Source organism: Mauremys reevesii, linkage group 1 (assembly GCF_016161935.1).
Source record: "Mauremys reevesii isolate NIE-2019 linkage group 1, ASM1616193v1, whole genome shotgun sequence".
Classification (NCBI taxonomy): Eukaryota; Metazoa; Chordata; order Testudines; family Geoemydidae; genus Mauremys; species Mauremys reevesii.
Window position 1 is genome coordinate 217,052,497 of NC_052623.1, and position 19,528 is coordinate 217,072,024.

Below are 19,528 nucleotides of genomic sequence, written 5' to 3' on the forward strand. Positions count from 1 at the left end.
CACTAGAGATGTCTGTGTGAAGGGACAGACAGGCTCTCTGTGACCCTGCATCAGGCAGAGGTTAATGGGCTAGGAAGAAGGGATGCTCCTAGCAAAATGTAGGCAGATACTAACCGATCCCTAGCCCGCCAGCCCTAATGCAGAGCTGCCATAGTGCACTAGTACTGCATTATGAAATGTAAAAACCAAAGCTGCCCCTAGGCTGCAGGCCATGCCATTTGCCAGCTCCTTCCTGGGTTGTAGGAGAGAAAAGAATATGTACACTCTGCACTGCTCAGATTGCTACCGCCTTCCCTCCCCTCCAGGAACAGATACAAAAGCCTAGCACCCGTGGCTCCTTGCCTTAGAATGTTTGTGGGCAGGGCCTTGGCTTTGAGGTAAATAAACTATTGCTTGTGTGAGACAGTGGGTGCACGCTGATTCAGTATCTAAGTCAGCAGAGGGACCAGGGGGGGAGTAAACTTGCTGCCTGCTCTGCTTTTCGGCAGCAGGACCCAGGAATTGCCAGACTGGTGCAGATCCCACCAATCTAGTATCCTGTCTCTGACAGGACCCAGTAACAGGAACCTCGGAGGCAGGCGTAAGGAATCCCAGCATGGGTAATTTTGAAATAGCTGGCCCTTAGGGGAAGGTCCTTCCTTGAGCCAGCCTGCTGGAATTTGGCTTGTTCTCCAAAGCAACAGGGTTTTATAACCCTCATAGTATTTTATCCTTGCTAATGAAACTGTGGCTATTTTCATTACTCACAGAAATGCTGAATGCTTTCTGAATCCTTCTAAGGTCTTTGCCTCAGTGAGATCTTGTGCAAATGAGTTCCACAGGTCACTTATGCATTTTGTACTAAAAGCACCAGATGGAGGGCGGTCAGGCAATAATTTGCTTTCCATTCTGCTCTTGCAGTGGCTGCTACTGCAGGGGAGGCGGAGCATGGCGAGTTACCTCTCTGCCAGTTCCCACTGCTAGATGAGAGATCACCATGTAACACAAGAGTGTAGAAGCAGCTCCTCACCTGATTTTTTTTTCCCCCGACTGCAGTGGCTCAGCTCTCTGACATACTTTAGTGTGGTTCTTTTGGAGAGTGGGAGACATTGCATTGGTAGGAGAGGCCTAGTTGGTGGGGCTTCTGCTTTGGCTTGGAGCTGAAAAGTGTGAGATGTAGATATTCCTAGCACACTAGTCTTGACTGTCTTTGTTCTCATCCTGCCTACAGGGTGGAAGACCGATGCGAAGGCAGGCAGCACAAGATGCACCGCTACATGGAAGCATTTAAGTTCCAGATTACAGAAGACTTTGACAAATACTCACAGAACAAACAGGAGCTGGAGGACGACAAGGACACAGAGGCTCCGTACAGGAAGACTACCCCTTGCAGCACTCCAGCTGTGTCGCCAAGCCTGTCCCGGAGGAGCTCCAGCCATGGCTGGGACATCCTGAGGCACAGCACCCTAGGGCAGCTACAGGGCCATGTCAACCTTGCCATGGAGAAGGAGGAGGAGGTCTACCATGTCTGAGTGACTGCTCGTTTGCCTCCTTGCAGTGAGTGATACCTCTCTCCTGCCAGTGGTAAAGGCCATGGTCCAGCATGGACACCTTGCAGTAGTAAACATCCTATTGCCTGCACTCCCATATGGACGGCTCACTCTACAGCATCTCTCTGTGGGGCTAAATGGAGTGCCTGGAGTGTGTGAGGACATGGGACTGGTCACACATTGCATGAATGTATACACACACATGGAGAAAACGATCCCTGATGCATGACAGTGCATGTTCCCACCAGCCCAGCCAAGGCCACTAGGATTTGAACTGGATCACTAACTTCTTCCTCACTAACCCAGACCATTCAAGAGGAAAAATGTCTGATTCCTCACACAGATGGCAGTACTGCTAAAATATATTCACCAGCGCAAACATGTACCAGTGCCCTCTAGTGGAGGCCTGTGGAAGGCGCGTCTGCTACCATGGTAGCGGTAGAGACTGGAGCATCTCCTTAGCATCTCATGGTGATGCCTATTTTTGGCATTGAAGGTGCTAGTTTGGTCTCAGATGGTATAGATTTGACTGGCAAGCATAGTGTGTGTAAATCTGGACTGGGTTGTGTACTGAATTCCCAGACACTTTGGCAAGCAACAGAGAGATTTTCTAGGCATGGGCTTGCTGACTGGTTCCAGCGCTGATGCTTTTTAATCTTCACACTGTCTTTGTGCTGCTGTGAATTTCTTGTCTCCTCCTCTCCCCATCCCAGCTCAAAGAGCCCCTGGATTATTTTTGTATTTAGTTCTATTTACATTTCAATCAGTGGTTTTCTCTCTCCCTCTGTTAAAGATAAATTAATATATTTTATTACTTCAGTGCTTCGAAAGGTCTGAACTGTGAATTTTACTTGGAGTAATGTAGACCTCTCCCTTTAAAATAATTCTCCCCCCAGTCCCCTTCTGAGTCCAGCTGTCAGTCTGTTTATTACCTTTAAAGAAATGGACTCCTGCCCCACTCTCGGCTGCTTGGCTGACCACGGGACTTCAGTCCATGCTGGGTTAATGTCTGCAACAGCCCTGCCTTTCAAACTCCACCCCCGTGCCTGGGTGTTGGGGAGTGGTTTGCTATAGAATGGTAGGCTGTACTGCAGGGGGCTAGCAGAGGGGCATGGATGGGTCAGGACATCTCATCCTGCAGAGGTACCAGAACAGACTTATTGGTACAAGGCCCCTGAGGTTTTCTGCCCACCCATGCCCGAGTGCTTTTATAAAGCCCTGAAATCTGAGCTCAGCTCAGCTTCACCCTTTAATATAGATCTACACAGGGTCACCCACATGTCTTCTCTTGGCTCCCAAAAGGGCCTGCCCCTTACCCAGGGTGAAGATAGATATGTCAGCGGGCAAGTACTAGCCTATCAGAGGGGGACACACACCTTGCCTCCTGTAGACTTCGTCATGCTAGAGTGACTTTGTTTTACTGCCAGATAATGCACTTTATGGTGAGTCCCAGAGTATGTGTTCCCTGGGAGCTCTCCCTCCTGTTTAAATATCAGAGATATTGCGACTGGTTACTTCCTCTGGTTGTAGGCCATAGCTGATTGATCTTGGTTGGTCCCTTCTTGATGGGGGATTATGAAAGGTGCTGAATGTGTATGTAGATCCAATGGCCTGCTTGGAGTTTAATTTCCTCCCAGTAAAATCCTCCACCCACTCCCCTTCTCTGGTCTGTGTTCATTTCATTTTCTCCTCTGCTCTGGGGGGCCAACTGGAGTCAGCGAAGGAAGAACCTTCTGCTCCAAGAGGTCACTCTGCCAATGTTCATAATGGAATGGGAAGAGAATCAGAAGCCCCTGCACCTCTTGTATACTAAGTGGTGTGAAATGGGAACTTAGCTCTCTCCTTCCCAACATGGACTGGAATGGAACCAGAACCCTGTCAGCAGGAGCCTAAAGGCTCTGCTCCCCTCCCTTCCTCTTTAATCCCTAGAACCAGAGTCCTCTGCTCCCCCTCAAATGGCCAGAGCCCAGGGGGGATCCAGGAATCTCTGCTCAGCCACAGCTCCCAACTCAGGAAATGGAACAGTGTGGATCCAGGGACCACCTGATTCCCTTTCCAGCCCCAGGGAGCAGTGAATATGTTCCCCTCCCAGCCCCTGGGACCATGGTGCAGACTCAAGGCCCCTCTGTTGCCTGCCACCAAGCAGTATGGAGCTCTGAGCTCACTATTGCCTTCCCAGCCCTTCCCTGGAACAGGACAGCACTGCAGTAACCAGGTCACTCACCCCATCTTCCATCACATAATGTGTCCCCACTTGGTGCTCCAGTTCCCCATCAAGCTGAGGATGGCAGGTAGCAGGCCTGCCCCAGCCCCATACTACCTGAGAAAGAACCTCACACACCTGGATTATTTTCTTTTAGAAAAAAAAAAGTAACTTTCCTCTGCCTTTATTTTGCCTGATTCAGGGCAAAAAATGTCTGTGTGGCTTTTATGGGCTCCCAGCCGCAGACACAGTCCAATGGCAGCTTTGTAATGTTTTCGAACCCATCTGCTGGCAGAGAAGAGGCAGCAGGTGTGTCTGATCTGTCCAAACTATCTTCCAGCTCCTCCCCACATTACAGTAGCTCCCTCTTCCCTCAGACCTTCCCCAATGTACAAAATCACCCATATCTGAATGGCATATCTGTAGCATTGCAGTCAAATCACTGCAAGGGTTTGGTTTGGTGGCATGGGACATTTAATGCCCACTCCCTCTCTCTGCACAAAGTCTCCAGGGATCTCTACGCCTGCTCTCATTGATACTGAAAATCGCTCTGAACTCCCTTCCTGGAGTTTGGAGGTGGGGGAATGGTCTAAACCTCAGACCTCTACTGGTTCGAGCTGGTTCAGGTGAACTCGCATGAGCTGGATGCTGTTGAGAATCTTCTTCTGATGACCAACCAGGGTGATCCCAATGCGCTGGATATCTCTGTGAGAGAAAGGGCGCATGGTAAAGATGTGACTCCTGTTCTGAACTGCCCCAACCCACCTCCTCTGTGTCACTTCCCTTTCTCTGGCTCTGTCTTTGTCTTCGCTGTTACCCAATTTTAACCCAATTTGTGGCATGGTTGGCTCTAAACATGGTTTATGCCACAGCCAGCGTGGTTAGAACCAATGGTGCTTCCACAGGCCTAGCCTGGCAGGTAGTTTTCTCCCAAACAGCACAATATTTCTGCCCCATAACTGTGCCTGTGTGCCTGGCCTGGCTAGTGCTCGTGCTCCTCCTTCCCAGCTCTGTGTGTAGAAAGACATCCCAGAGTGTCTCATCCCATGAGCTATTGGTGTTGCTCTGTGTGCATGTGGTACTATGGGACAGCAGCAGCCCAGGTTTTCCCAGAATGTACTGATGCAAATTCAGTTGTGCAGTGGTGTGGTTGCCGATGCACAAACATGCCCCTCCATTACCTCTGTGTGTATCCTCCAAAGATTCCCTACTCCTTATCTCCTAGCTCCTCTTCCACTCTGGAAGTTTCTCCTTAGGTGGAAGCCCTCAGCACCAAGTGTACTCTGCTCCATCCCAACTTTACTTACTCCAGCGTCATACGTGAGATGACATCGAAGGTAGTCAATCCGGCCTGGTCAAAGTTCTCCTTGTAGCGGCCCATCTTGATGGCATCCAGCCATTCATGGGCACTGGTGAGTGAGGGGAAGTCTGGGGGTGAGTTGCTCAGCAGGGGCTGGGATGGTCTGCAAAGGAAGAGGGAACTTAAGTGCTAAAAGTTCACATGACCAATGCTTACCAGCCAATTTACAATACTCAGTCCAGGGGAGAGCAGAAAGGAAGGGGGACAACACCAGAACAGCATGGAATAAGGATAGACACTAATATCCCCCAACCACGCCCCAGCACCTTCACAAGCTCCTGCCTGGTGCCCAGACGCTCTCTTACTAGCATCCCCCTTTTCCACCCAACCCAACTCACCCTGCTAATCAGGTGACAATTCCCCCCCTCCCCCAAATCGTGCTCCATCATGAATCCCTCTGGACAAGCATCCCCAGTTGCCCCAGACCCTCTGGCACTTGCTGGATCTTGCCTCACTGTTTTGGGTGAAGATCCCTTGGAGCTGGGGTGGCTTCCCAAGACTGAGGAAAGGGGGCTGGTGAAGTCACTCCCTGTGTCTCCCCAGTTGTGGACTAGCTCTCCCTCTCTGAGCTGCTCCCCTTAGAACAGCCAGTTAGCAGTTACCTCATGCATACAGAGTGGCTCTTTTAGGCTCCAACACTTTCCTTCATCAAAGGGAACAAGACTAAGCAGCAGCCAAAGGCTAAAGAAACCATGCTTTATAAATGAAATTTGCTGCTTTTCCTGCCTTTTTAATCTGTCCCAAGGCTAAAAGTCTCTTTCTATATTGGTGTTTAATAAACTGAGCACAAGCATACACTCCTCCCCTCCCCCAGTCTTGTGCTGTGCCGAGGTTTAAAACCCACGGGAAAATCCCTCCAGGCCAGCAGGACGTGTTTCCGTCATCCACTCTGGGGCCATCTAATCCTGGCTGCATCTACCCCCAGAGACATCCCCTCTGCTGACCTTCTGCATCTGGTTCCAACAGGCTGGGAAATGCAGATGGGAAAATATTGTATGCAAGAGACATTTCCAATTCCAGATTTAAGTAAAGATTTCCTTTTCTCCACAGTCTGGGTCCTCCTTCCTCTGCTCACCCCTAATCCCTGATGTACCCACCCCAGGCATTCCCCTCCCTTCAGCTGCAAGGTCCCCCATTTCCTGCTCACCCCTAACACTGGCTGCCCCACTACAGAGATTCCTTTCTCCTTACACTCAGCCCCAACACTCCCATCACCAAGATCACCCCAATCCCAATTGTAAAGTGCACCAGGCACTGGTTCCATCTTCACATACACACATGCCCTTTTTGATTCAAAATTGATCCCAGTCTCAGATCTCCCCCATTCCTTCTGCTCATGGTCCTAGCCTAGCACCCCAGCTGCACCCCACCTATCTTTTGCCCATGGCCCATCTCACCTGCTGCTCCCTGTGCCGGTGGCTTTGAGCGCGGATGGCTTGCGGATCATCTTGTCCAGAGCATTGACTATCTGCTCGAATTTGGGCCTCTGAACCCGCTCCTTCTGCCAGCAGTCAAGCATGAGCAGGTGCAAGACAGTGGGGCAGTCTGGGGGTGGTGGCAGGCGATAGTCCTGGTCAATAGCATTAATTACCTGCAGCAAAGAAAGAAACATGCCAGGTTAAGAGCTGGGAAACACTGGCTTCAGCCACTGAGATATATCTGGGCCTGTTCCACCTTCAGGAGGGCCATCAGTGAGAACAGAGAGATACATACTTTCCTGCCCAACCAGAACTTACATCCTGATTAGACATGTCCCAGTAAGGCCTCTCGCCATACGACATCACTTCCCACATGACAATGCCATAGCTCCAGACATCGCTGGAGGATGTGAATTTGCGGTACTGGATGGCTTCGGGAGCAGTCCAGCGGATGGGGATCTTGCCACCCTGAAGAGCAGAGAGAGAGATGGAGCAAGCAGAGCGCTTGTGAGGCATGGAGAATCCAAGGAACAGACTTCATTGAATGGCTGAGCCCAGATCCTAGCACCCAGCCCAGCCCAGAGCACATGGTACTAGTGCAGAACGACGATATTTTGTTGGTTGTTTTGGGGTTAAATTAGTCATGTTCATGTCCCCACCTTGTCCCATGGCATGGATGGGAGCAGAATCCAACCTTTGATTGCTGCAAATCCAATTGTCTAATGAAGTTTAACCCTTGTGGTTGGATTTTTCACTGGAGTCTAAGGTGCCCAAATCCTATTGAACATCAATCGGAGTCAGGCACTTGAAGTTCTTAGACTCCTTTGAAAATTCCAGTGCCCAACACCAGGGACAAATGTACTTGATCAGCTTTTCATCCCTTTCTCTTCTGGCCTGACTTTCCCCAACTGACAAAATATTCAAAGCCGCTCAGCTGCTGGCTCTTGCTCAAAGCACAGTAATCTGATCCCCATCTCACCACCCAACTCGTGGATCCTCCTCTGAGCCCTGCACACAGGATGACTGCTGCAGCCCCCTGGCCCCAGTCCCACTCTCTTGCAGGGGGCCCAGGGGGTGTCTGAGCTCTACATATATAATGGCCAGTTTAGGTATTGCTCGTAGGTGCTGTACAAGGTTTTTTGGCAGGTATTACCCCACGCGCCCCAGGGCAGGAGAGGAGTTCAGTCTCTGTGGCTCTGTGGCTCAGTTCTCAGCCTCTCTGCTGAGCTGGCCAGCACAGGAGCAAACTGTTGCCTACTGTAGTTGAGGGGTTTGGAATGTGCACCCTTACCCCACATGGCAATGTACTGAGCTCACCAGCTCATCTTGTACAGCTGATTACATGGCTGCAGTTGTCAGTCACTATCGGTCTGGGGCTAGGTTAAAACTGATGACCTCAAGGTGAAAGGCTCTGCACCCCATTCCCAATCCCTCCAGTCCTCTCAATCTGAGGCTGAGCTGGAAGTGGTGCACTAGGGGTGGAAGGTGCTGTACCCCATTCCTGGTATCTTGTCCCCAAGCTACTGTCTGTTCTATAGGTAAGAGGAACACACCCTAGACTTGTATAAAGAATTAACAGTGAGTTCAGGACAGGCCTGTGCTGGGCAGTCATAGCAGAAGCCCAGTTTCCCCAACAGTAACTCACCAGGGCCCCAGTATAGGTGGGGTTTGAAGCATCATCTTCCAGGAAGCGGGACAAACCAAAGTCAGACACCTTGCACACCAGGTTGCTGTTGACCAGGATATTACGGGCAGCCAGGTCACGGTGGACATAGTTCATGTCCGAGAGGTAACGCATGCCAGCTGCGATCCCCCGCTGCATCCCCACTAGCTGCAGCATGCTGAACTGTCCTTCCCGTTGCTGCAGACAGAAAAGACTCAGGCCTCAGTGGACACAGGAATTACAGTCAGCAGAGAAAAGCAACAATGAGGGATTGGAGCAGGAGGGATTATGAAGTTAGTTAAAAGAACTAAATATGTCTATGTTCAGCCAAATTTGGGTTAGACAGAACCACCTACAGGTACCATACAAGTGTAAATACCGAGGAAGGAGAGAGGTGTTTAGGGCAATGGATCGCAAACAGTTTCATATTGGAGACCCACTTTTGAAGATGCATGCATCTGACTAAGGAGGTATTCACCCACGAAAGCTCATGCTCCAATACGTCTGTTCGTCTATAAGATGCAACAGGACTCCTTGCTGCTTTTACAGATCCAGACTAACATGGCTACCCCTCGGATACGTGACTTCTGAAGATACATCTCATCTTGTGGACACTTCCTCTCCTAGCCTCCAACTCCTTATCCTCCACCATCTCCATAGCGGCTAGATGACTTGGCTACAGAAAAAAAGAGCAACCTGCAGCCCCCTATGCTTTGATCTTTCAGGTCTCTAGTTTGGTTCTATGTGCTGTATAACCTTCCAATTGTAGTGGCACCTGCAAATCTGGACATGGTTGAATTATCATCAAAGAGACACCTGGTAAAGAAAAAGGCGAAGCAGCTCACAAGGAAAAGAGAAATCCACCTTCAGTTTTGTTTTAATGTAGTTAATCAGAAAAACCTCTGAAAACTCTGAGCCCTGAAATAGGCTATAACTAGCAGGAAGCTTTACTGCTTGAAGGCAGAAGCGCTACCATTTGGACAACAGACAGCTCCATGGACCACCTAAAAATGCCCTATGATGCACAGCTTGAAAACCACATCCCTAAGGAGGCCTCAGGGGACAGGACTAATAGTAACTGCAGGACAGGTAGCAGAGTGGGGCATTTTAGCCTTGATATCAGGAAATATTTCTTATCAGTGAGTTTGTATTGGACGGTGGAACAGTCTACCCATCTCCCACTGGGTGACCTGGCCAGTGATGGAAGATTCTCGACACATTGGCCCCAGAGAGATCCATTCAGTGTCTCATCATTATCTCCATTACACCTCCAGGAAACTGGCCTTGAGATCTGACAGACACAGAGAAGAAGAGGATGGAGAGATTAAATGATGGAGCTGACAGTGACAAAGAGGTGTGGGTGAGTGGGTGGAGCAGAGTCCAGCTTGGGATACCCTGAGGAAGGAATCCAGTGAGCCATTCTCCATGAACTCCGTGACGATCATGACGGGTCGGCTCTTGGTGACCACGCCCTCCAGGCGGATGACATTGGGGTGCTCAAACTGCCCCATGATGCTGGCCTCACTCAGGAATTCCCGCCGCTGCTCATCTGTGTAACCTGACTTCAGAGTCTTGATGGCCACTGTGTACTCCCGCTTCCCTGGGGGTTTCAGGCGCCCGAAGCACACCTCTCCAAACTCTCCTACCAGGGGAGGAGGAAAACACAGCTAGCACTAGCATGAGATGGGGAAACATGAGATCCTAGTGAGGGACAGGCTGGATAAACAGTCTAGTGTTAAGATCCCAGGGACCGACAAGGACCAGGGTAGCAGTTAGGGTTTGGGTTAGCACAAAATTCACGGTCAAAGCTCCAATTTGAATGAAGATGTGTATTAAGGTTTGAAACAGATTAGGGGGTCAAACAAGGATTTGGGGGTGGCCTTTCCAATGCTGCTTTATACACAGTTTGGACCAAGCTAGGGGTTAAGGTTAAGGTGCATTCTGGTCAGGATGCACTAGATGCACTGATATTGTTCCAGGAAGTAGGGCAGAGGTTGATTCTCAATGGGGGCTAGCAGTGATGTGGGTCAGGATTGAGTCACATCATGAGTTGCAGAGCTATGGGCCATACAGCGGGGTTTGCCATTCTCCCTGCATTACCTGATCCAATGACCTCTTCAATCTTGACAAAGGACACATCAATCTCCTTGGCAAATTCCCGAATAGCCTCATTGGGGTCCTCGTAGGTCGAAGGGTCAATGTAATACTTCACCCCAAGCCCTACGAGGAAGAAGAGATAGCCCAACCATGATCATAGCCAAGCCCCAGGGAGGAAGAAATGTGAGTGAGCTCTGAAGAGGCTCCCCCTGCCACCTATCCCTGGTGAACACTTACCCCGCGTGCTGATGTACTGTTGCAAGCGGTCTGTATATGGGGTCTCTCGCCTCTTACTGTGGGACACAAAGAAAAGGGGAAATCAAAGCAGGCAGGAAAGGGTCTCCCAGGATCCCCAGTGTGAGGTCAGAATCAAAGAAGCACAGAAGTCAAGGATGGAAGAGACTTATGAAGGTCCCCGCCATCTGCTGGTGACCAATGCAGGGTTGTTCCCTACAGCACATCTACCATTGCTGTATCCAGTCAAGTTTCAAACACACAAAAGGTTGGGACCTCCACCAGTCCCTCTGGGAAACTATTCCATAGCTGAACACAATTATCTGGGAAGGTTTTCCCAATATGCTGACTAAGCTTTTTTATTTTCATCCCATCACTACAGGTTATTCCTTTTAGTACCACCCTAAATAATTTGTTTCCTTCTATGTTTTTTTACACTCGTCAGCTATGTTGTTCTCCCCTTAAGTGTCATTTACCCCAGTTACACAGGTTTAGTTCTTTTCAATTCTTCCCATAAGTCATCCCCTCCGTATCATTTCTGTTGCTCTTGTCTGAACTGCGTCCACCTTGACACGTCTTTCCGGTACTGTGATACCCCAAACTGAACACAGAGATCATACAGACAGAGCCTCCCTGTCCCACGATGTAATGCCTTTGTGCATACAGCTCAAAATTGCAACAGTCTTTATTGCTGTCAGCGTATTGCAAAGACGTTTCTAATTTCCAGCCTCCCTTGTCTCTTTGCAAGCTTCTTCGTCCCCTTCAGTATGTATGTCTCAGGTCATTCTCCAGCCATTCTAGATAAACTTTCCAAGTTAAATCTTGTTTTCTTATTTTTCTGCCCATATTTCTAATCTCTCTTTACTTTATATTACTTTATAATACTTCTCTGGCCTCACAGGTATTCACAGCGCCTTCTAATTTAGTATCATCCGTGTATTTCATTTATATGACAACTTCTTCTAGATCAGATTAAATAAAACCAGGCCCCAAACCAAGCCCTGTGGCATCTCAACACACAGATTCCCAACAACTCAATGCTTTTCTGCTTAGCATCATCCTCTGGTTACAGTTTTTCAGCCAGTTTTCAATCCATATGACTGTTTCTATCCAATCCAACTGAAAGTTGAGATACGATTTCATGACACATAGCGGTTAATTGCTTTACTAGTGTCCAGAGTACAACATAACTACAACTATCATCCACTAATTCTATAATTCTAAAAAATAACAACCATCAGGCTTGTGTGGCATCCTGCATTATTCATAAATGATGCTTTTTTTCTCAGGACTCTGTTAAACCTTCACAACTTTAGTGAGTAATATTTCTCTCAAGATGTGCTCAGTTATTTTACCATGAACAGAAACTGGCATTACAGGGTGATGATTGCCAGCATCATTCCCTGATTTTTACTGTTTTGAAGGTCAGCACTACATTTCTCCCCCCAAGTCCTCTGATACCTCTCCTGGTTCCCACAATTTTCCAAAAATAAGTTTATTTGTGTAATTCCCTTAAAACCCTGCATTGCATATTGACAAGACAATATGTGTCAATGTTTCCAAATGTAATATACATTTAGAATGTATTTAAATTTTCTAAATATAAACCTAATCTTTTTAATAGCTATTTTGTAAGGTTTTCCTTATTTACTAAATGTTCAAACTTATTTTTCTTATTTAAAGCAGATTTAAAATAAAAAGGAGTAGGATATCTCAGCCATTTCGGTGTCGTCATTAATTTAATCCATTCTCTCACTGATAAGGGGGCCTTCTTTGTCTATGGTATTTCTTCTCCCGCAGATGTATTTGCAGAATCCTTTTAGTCCCCTCCTCAACCCCAGCTTTGGCTAGTATTAATTCATTCTGCTTTTTGTAAAAAAAATATATGCTTTATTGAGTTGTGCACATAATATCACATATTTCCAACCATAACATAAAATTATAGTTTTAACAGTCCAAAGTTACAACAGGAGACTACAACAGAAATATAACAACATTTGTCTTTTTTCATTCTTTCCTCCCCAGAAAAAAATAACAAAAGAAAAAAAATTACATGACAAAGGAAAACAAATATTAAAAAGGGAAAGAGGAGAACAAAAAAAGAAACCCTAGATTTTGCTTTCTAAAGTAGGTTATAGAGTTGTACTCCATATACATGAGAGGAAAGGCTAAAAGGTTCCTTTTTGCAGAATGCAGTGGGGTAGGGTGGAGAAGAGACATGGAGAACACATATAGAGAGTCTAAGGGTTCAGAGTTGGGGCAAGTTTGAGGATGGGGATGTTGATCGGTTCTTGCTTTTATCTTTCAAAAGGATCCCATCATTCATTGTCAGACCCCAGGGTGTTCTTGTTTTACTGTTGTGCTTTGGTTTATGCTACTCTTTTCTTTTCCCTGCACATCGTAACAGACAGTCTATACTCTTGTTTATTTGCTGTCTCTTTCTCTACAGTGCTTTCTTTAAACCTACCTTATTGTCTTTGAATCAGTTCTTCCTGGAGCCACGCGGGCTGCACTCCTTGTATTCTTGTTTTTCAGACGAGCTATAATTCCTAGGCCCTTAATTAAAGGGTATTTTCAGACTCCCCAGGCACCTTCTACATCAGTGGATTTTAATATTTCCTCCCATCAGTCTTTATTCACTAGATTTCTTCATTCCCTAGGGTTTGCTGGCCTGAAACTTTAATCTGCGAGTCTATTCTGTACTATGCTGCAGTCAAACATCTTGTGGTCACTAGTTTGAAGCTTCCCTTTTGTTTTCACTTGAGGCTCATCCAATTCCCAGTGACATCAATGGGAGTGTTTCAAATGGATTGAGCCCTCAATTAGGAGCAATGGGGTAGAATTCCCCCTGAGGGAGATGCAGAGCAAGATGCGATCTCATGGGGGTTTGGATGAATGTACAGTGGAACTGCGTTTCCCTAGGGGTGGGTTTAGGTAGGGGGGGATCCACTGGCTGGGGTGCAGGTGCTGGGCATGAGGAGGGGAGGGAATTCACCTCTTGAAGATGATGGCAAGGATGGCAATGGCGGCAATTACCAAGAAGGCCAGACCACCGAGTGCTGAGCCCACAATAAGTGGTAGCCGGTCCTGAACCATTTCCGAGCGTTCGCCTGGCAAGGGAGAGAGAGACACACACACAGAGGACAAGGGCTGTCAGAATCGCCAACCAGTTCAGCCAGGCTACACCCAGAGAACTATTCCAGTCTCTCCTAGATCTCGCAGTCAAACCCTGATACCTCATCATGCTTCAATTAACTCTTCCATTACCCCCTTCAATCTCTTTGTTTCCAATGCCTCCCTTCCTCCTCCTGGAAATCCCACAGCCCCTCCTATCCCTTTCTGCCTCCCTTGCTGCACACTCGCCTGGATCTACTGACTCTTGAGCAGCCACCTGAGTGTAATCCATCTGGCACCTTGGTTCCCAGAGCCAACCTCTCCCCTTCCTTCAGCTCGCACGAGAGATGTATGAAGAGGTTGCCCTGACCCAGCCCCTTTGATCCACGCCCAGAACGGCCACAGGTGATACACTGCTCTCTCCATGAATGAAGGCTGAACCTGCCAAAAAGCAGGTTTTGTCTGGATGCTCTGAGGCCTGATTTCCATCAGACCATTGCAGAGCACTGAACTGTGGCCTGTCTGCATGAACTGCGATCTCCTGTGCGATGCGGTACTGGACTCCCCTACAGCTAGCATTGCTAACACACTTCGGTTCTGATGGGCATTTGCACAAGAGTGCAAGGGACTGAGGATGTAGGTGTACCAAAAGTCTGAGTAAAAGTATGCTCAAGATTGCACACAGGCACATGAAGTTTGTGTGAGTGATCATATGGATGTGTGATCATATGCAAATATGCATCTGTGAAGGCCTGGGTTGGTCTGTGTGGGTTTTCAAGCATGAAAAAGAGCTGGATACAAGTGTATTATGTAAATAGGAGTGCATGGGTGAGGGGGTTTGGGAGCATGAGCTAGTGGGCATGTGTATGGGCATGTATGAGCATGAGAGAGGTGTGTGTGTGTGTGTGTGTGTGTGTGTGTGCAGGTATCAGTTTGAGAGTACATGCAATGCATCACTCACCTCCCACCAGGGTCTGGAAATACATCTTGCCACTATATGGCCCGTAACCCACAGCTGTCCTGGCTCGCACCTGGAAGGCATAGATCTTGCCTGGGCTCAGGTTTGAGATGGTGGCCATGTTGGTCTCACTGGTTATGGTGAATGAGTTATCCTCATCTTCCGCCTGTAAGCCAATGGCCAATCAGAGATGACAAATGTGAGATCCCAGCTACAGATGACACTCTTCAGCAACTAATCCTAGGTTCCCTGTACAATGCCCCTTGATCCTGCCCTGTAGCCTCCTTTCCCCTGATACTCTAGTCCTAGGCTCCCCACCCAGCTCTGCCAATGCCCCTCATTCCTGACCGTAAAGGAAGTGAGTAGTAAAGGGAAAGGAAAAGTGTGATTTGGGCACGAGTGAGGAAGATGAGCTAGGACATGGATGGGTGGTATATCTTCCTACGGGGCCCTGGTGAGATGCTATTCATCTAAATAATCTCCCAACTTGACCTGAAACATTATCTCCAAACTCAGCCACTCTCTTCCCAGAATCCATTGCAACAGCATATGTAGTGCTCCATAGGACAACCTGCTGGAATTGGCACTACCATTTACAAGAAACCCTTACAACTAGAGGAAGGACCTGCACTGAACAACTGTGCAATGTGTTCCAGTGGCAGAGCAGAGATGAGGAACAAGAGGCGGCTTGAACTCTCCTCCAGACATCTTGCCCTGCAACCACCAACCTCCAGTTAGGAGTCATGACTGATGTAGGTGGAAAACAATCATTTTGTCCCATCTGCCAGCCTATAATGGATCGACATGCTGCCTAATGAATGGCAGGTGTGAGTTGGCACCATCCCATATTCCAAACCCTTGTGGCACACACCCAAGCAGTGCAGGACCCAGTGGCATCTGAACCTGAGTGGCAATGGACAGTTCCTAGCATTAATCCACAAAGGGTTTTTTACAGGTACAGAGAGATTTCTATCCAGCCTTGGATGGAGATGCCAGTATGTCCCATGGAATTTCGCTTTGTGAGGGCATGATGGGAGTGTTCCCGCTGAAAATGAGTCCATCCTCTCAAAGATGTATCACTTCTGGAACTCCAGTTCCTTTTATCATCTTTACATCTGGCATCCCTAAACTCTTCTGAAAGATCTAACCTAACCCCAGGGATGAACTCAGCTAGAGATCCGTTCTACTGGTCCACACCATCTGGTTCTATCAGTCTGGGAAATACAGAAGAGAAAATATTGGATGAAAAATACATTTCTAATCCCAGTTTTTGCCCCTGATTCCCCTTTCTTCACAATGGCAGTACTCTTCTTCCCCTTGCTCACCTCAGTTCTCAGCTGTATTCCCCATTCCAGAGAGATTTCCCTTTCCTCACACAGTCCCTCCCTTCTGCATGTTCCCCCGCTAATGCTCACAGTAGGGCAGTCTCTTTTCCATTGCCCTCCACTCACCTTGTCGAAATAGCGTAGCAGGTAGTCCAGGATGATCCCGTTGGGCTGGTCTGGCTGTGGCCAGGACAAGGTGATGCTGTTGGCAGTGCGACTCACCTGATGCATCATAGGAACTGCAGAGGGGACTAGAACAAGACAGAAAGGAGGAGGAAGAGATTGTAAGGGGAAAAGCTTGTTCAGAAGACATACTTTAATTTGAGGTGACAGTGTGGACTTCAGCCCCTCCTTACTTTTCTCTGGAGTCTCATCATGAAGGATCCCACAGTGCTTTACAAATATACCGAAAGACATCCAGGGGCAATTTCATTTCACCATTCACTGAAATTAGTCACCTCTGGGGTGGTGTAGTGAGGCTGAGTGGCCTCCCACGGACCCAGAGGGGGCGGGACCACTCACTCAGCCCTCATGGACGGAGCCAGGAAGTATCAAAGAAGGGTCTGGGAGCTCAGTTGGGCTGCAGCTGCCAAAGGAGCCAGACTTCTCCTGCCTGCTCCCAAGCTAGGAGACTGCCATGGGCCCTTGTGGAGCTGAGGACTGGCCAAAATTGCCAGAGCCACCCACTGACCAAGCCACAGAGGAGTTGTTGGAACTGCCACGGGCCTTGTACCTGACGACCCAGAGCACCCCTTATGGATCCAGGTATGCTCCGAGGGGAAGGTAGGAATTGGCCTGGGGCAGCCAGCTCTCATCCGGCTGGGTGGTTGCCGAAAACTCAGACCACTCTGCCACTGTTAGGGCCCTGGTTTGGGACGCGGTGGAGTTGGGCGGACCCAGGTCCCCTCGGCCACCCCACCTCTGGGGTAGCAGTACTCCCTCTCCTTAGGCCAGAAGGCCTGCATCAGCCTATAGTCCACTGAGCTAGGATACCAGACTCTGCTCAACTCCCACCAGAGCCTCCTGCACTGTGTTTGTGCACCTAGCCCTTGAATACAGGCCCAAGCTAGAGACTCTTGTTGTCCCATCCTGACTAAGGACTTGGACTCCTAATGGTATTTGCTACTCTACCCTAACTTCAGGCCAGAGCCCCAGACTGTGTGTGGGGCCCCACTAATTCCCCAACAGGGGGTGACTCACAGGGACGCACTGAGGTGGAGTGACCTCTCACAGACTGGAGGAGGGGAGAGGGGGAATTAGTGACCTCTGGGGTGGTGTAGTGAGGCTGAGTGGGCTACCAACCCACTACACTTGGTAGAGAATTCAGGCAGCAGCCCAACTCCTGCAGCAAGAAGTCCTGCATCAGCTGCACTATAGATATTCCTAACAGGAGAGATGGAGCTCAATAAGCTCAGTAATTATCTGGCTGAGAGCCAGGAGCAGCAGCAGGCATAGCTATTCCAGCAACAACAGCAACTGGTGCAGCAGTTGAGGGCCCAACAGCAGCAATTGCTACAGCTTGCGACCCTGCTGCCATCCAGAAGCACAGTGAACTGAACTCCCCCCCCCACACACACACTTCCCCAGTGCCAGTAAGACTTTCCAAGATGGGACACAAAGATGTCCTGAACCATTCCTTGTGACCTTTCAGTGAGTTGCACTGGTTGCAGGGTGGCCCCCAGAGCAGTGGGCTACTCTCCTGGCCCTGACAAGAAGGGTCGGAACCATAGCTGAAGCCCTCCTACAGAGGTGATGCCTCGGCCAGGACATCCAGAGTTGGACCCTGCTTCTCCTGTGGTCGTTTTGGACACTTGCAATGGGAGGCCCCAATATGGACTGCAACTTCGGCCGAGTCTATATGGGAGAGTTCCATGCTTGCAAGTAGTCCACCCTGAAGCTGATGACGCCCGTGCGGATGGGACCGAAATGAGTCATGGCCCTCCTAGACTCAGGATATGGACAGACACTTATCCACCAAGAAGTTGCCTCTAACTCTGGACTGGCAGAATGGGAAATCAGACTTTAGTGCATCCATGGAGATGTAAGAGCATACTCTGATGCCCGGGTGTGACGTTGCATTCTATATGAGTTTATGAAAATATGCTAATGTAACTGGAATATGCTTCATGCAAAAGGTCTCTTGTAAGGTATCATTACAAAGCTTATAATCTACTGAGTGTGATCATCCTATTTGTATAAATGTACCACTCTTGTATCTGAAACTAGAAATATGACATACAACTCTGAGGGCCTATTGTAATTATGCAAAGTGTGGGCCATTAATGGTGGTTTGGAATCTTGATGACTCTCATTAACCAGGACAATTGACTGCAGATGGCTCTGTTTTACCTGTAAGTCTTCCTGTATATGTGTGTGCTGGTACATGGGTAATGAAGTCTTTCAGTGCCATGTAATCATATCATCAGACCTGGAATCCATTTTTAACCTGGTGCTTTTCCATTGAGAAGCAGGGGTGGGAACCCAGAGGGACAAAGGATTCCCACCTTATGCAAAAGATATATAAGTGGGTGGAACAGAGAAAAGAGAGCGCTATCATGAGGAATCCCCTAGCTACCACCTGAGCTGGAACAAGGGCTGTACCAGGGGAAAGGATTGTGCCTAGACTAGGAAGGCATCCAGTCTGTGAAAGAGACTTATTGAAATCTCTTTCAGGGTGAGATTTTTATCTGTACTCAGTTGTATTACTGTATTAGGCTTAGATTTGTGGGTTTGATTGTATTTTGCTTGGTAATTCACTTTGTTCTGTCTGTTACTACTTGGAACCACTTAAATCCTACTTTCTGTATTTAATAAAATCACTTTTTACTTATTAATTAATCCAGAGTATGTATTAATACCTGGGGGAGGCCAACAGCTGTGCATATCTCTCTATCAGTGTTATAGAGGGCGAACAATTTATGAGTTTACCCTGTATAAGCTTTATACAGGGTAAAACGGATTTATTTAGGGTTTGGACCCCCTTGGGAGTTGGGCATCTGAGTGTTCAAGGCAGGAACACTTCTTAAATTGCTTTCAGTTAAGCCTACAGCTGTTAGGGGACGTGGTTCAGACCCTGGGTCTGGGTTTGCAGCAGGCTAGCGGGTTTGGCTCAAACCAGGCAGGGAACTGAAGTCCTAAGCTGCCAGGGCAGGAAAGCAGGGGCAGAAGTAGTCTTAGCACATCAGTTGACAGTTCTCAAGGGGGTTTCTGTGATTCAACCCGTCACACCGGGTCACACTGATAACACTGCTCTACAGGCAAAATGCTTCTGAAATAAACGTAGTCAAACTTTATTAATTCTGGGTCACTGAGAACGAAAATGATGCTTAAAATTGTTGATTGGCTCTAGTTTTCAAGGTATGCTATTGGGTCAGTATATACGACCCTTGACTTGGGAATAGCGGAGGATAAGTGAGTTATAAAGGGAAGGGAACTCAATTTAAACCAGAAATGACTAAAATACATCTTTGACTGGATCTATGAATAAATCTATGACTGGGTTTGGACAGTACTTGCTTTTTAGGCAAAACAATGAATGATGCAATCTGAAGCTGGTATTGCGTCATACATGATATGAATTGCATCATGTTATTCCTAGAAGTCGTGGATGATGCAATCATAACGAAG

General features: G+C 48.2%; 2 protein-coding genes across 9 annotated transcripts in view; one reads left to right on the plus strand and one right to left on the minus strand.

Annotated features, from left to right (window-relative positions):
• Positions 1–3,187, plus strand: part of LOC120402392 (transient receptor potential cation channel subfamily V member 6-like) — a 76,504-nt gene extending 73,317 nt beyond the window's left edge. For all 5 annotated transcript variants that reach the window (XM_039533021.1, XM_039533034.1, XM_039533039.1 and 2 more), the window contains one exon: positions 1,211–3,187. In XM_039533021.1, the coding sequence (XP_039388955.1) occupies positions 1,211–1,511 (301 nt within the window). In that variant the 3' untranslated portion in view covers positions 1,512–3,187. The remainder of the gene's footprint in view (positions 1–1,210) is intronic.
• A 727-nt stretch (positions 3,188–3,914) lies between these two features.
• LOC120402372 (ephrin type-B receptor 5) overlaps positions 3,915–19,528 on the minus strand; it is a 150,679-nt gene continuing 135,065 nt past the window's right edge. For all 4 annotated transcript variants that reach the window (XM_039532997.1, XM_039533004.1, XM_039532992.1 and 1 more), the window contains 11 exons: positions 16,028–16,152; positions 14,580–14,742; positions 13,500–13,614; positions 10,508–10,563; positions 10,274–10,393; positions 9,568–9,815; positions 8,156–8,371; positions 6,829–6,978; positions 6,490–6,683; positions 5,040–5,195; positions 3,915–4,437 (listed from right to left, as the gene is read on the minus strand). In XM_039532997.1, the coding sequence (XP_039388931.1) occupies positions 4,329–4,437; positions 5,040–5,195; positions 6,490–6,683; positions 6,829–6,978; positions 8,156–8,371; positions 9,568–9,815; positions 10,274–10,393; positions 10,508–10,563; positions 13,500–13,614; positions 14,580–14,742; positions 16,028–16,152 (1,652 nt within the window). In that variant the 3' untranslated portion in view covers positions 3,915–4,328. The remainder of the gene's footprint in view (positions 4,438–5,039; positions 5,196–6,489; positions 6,684–6,828; positions 6,979–8,155; positions 8,372–9,567; positions 9,816–10,273; positions 10,394–10,507; positions 10,564–13,499; positions 13,615–14,579; positions 14,743–16,027; positions 16,153–19,528) is intronic.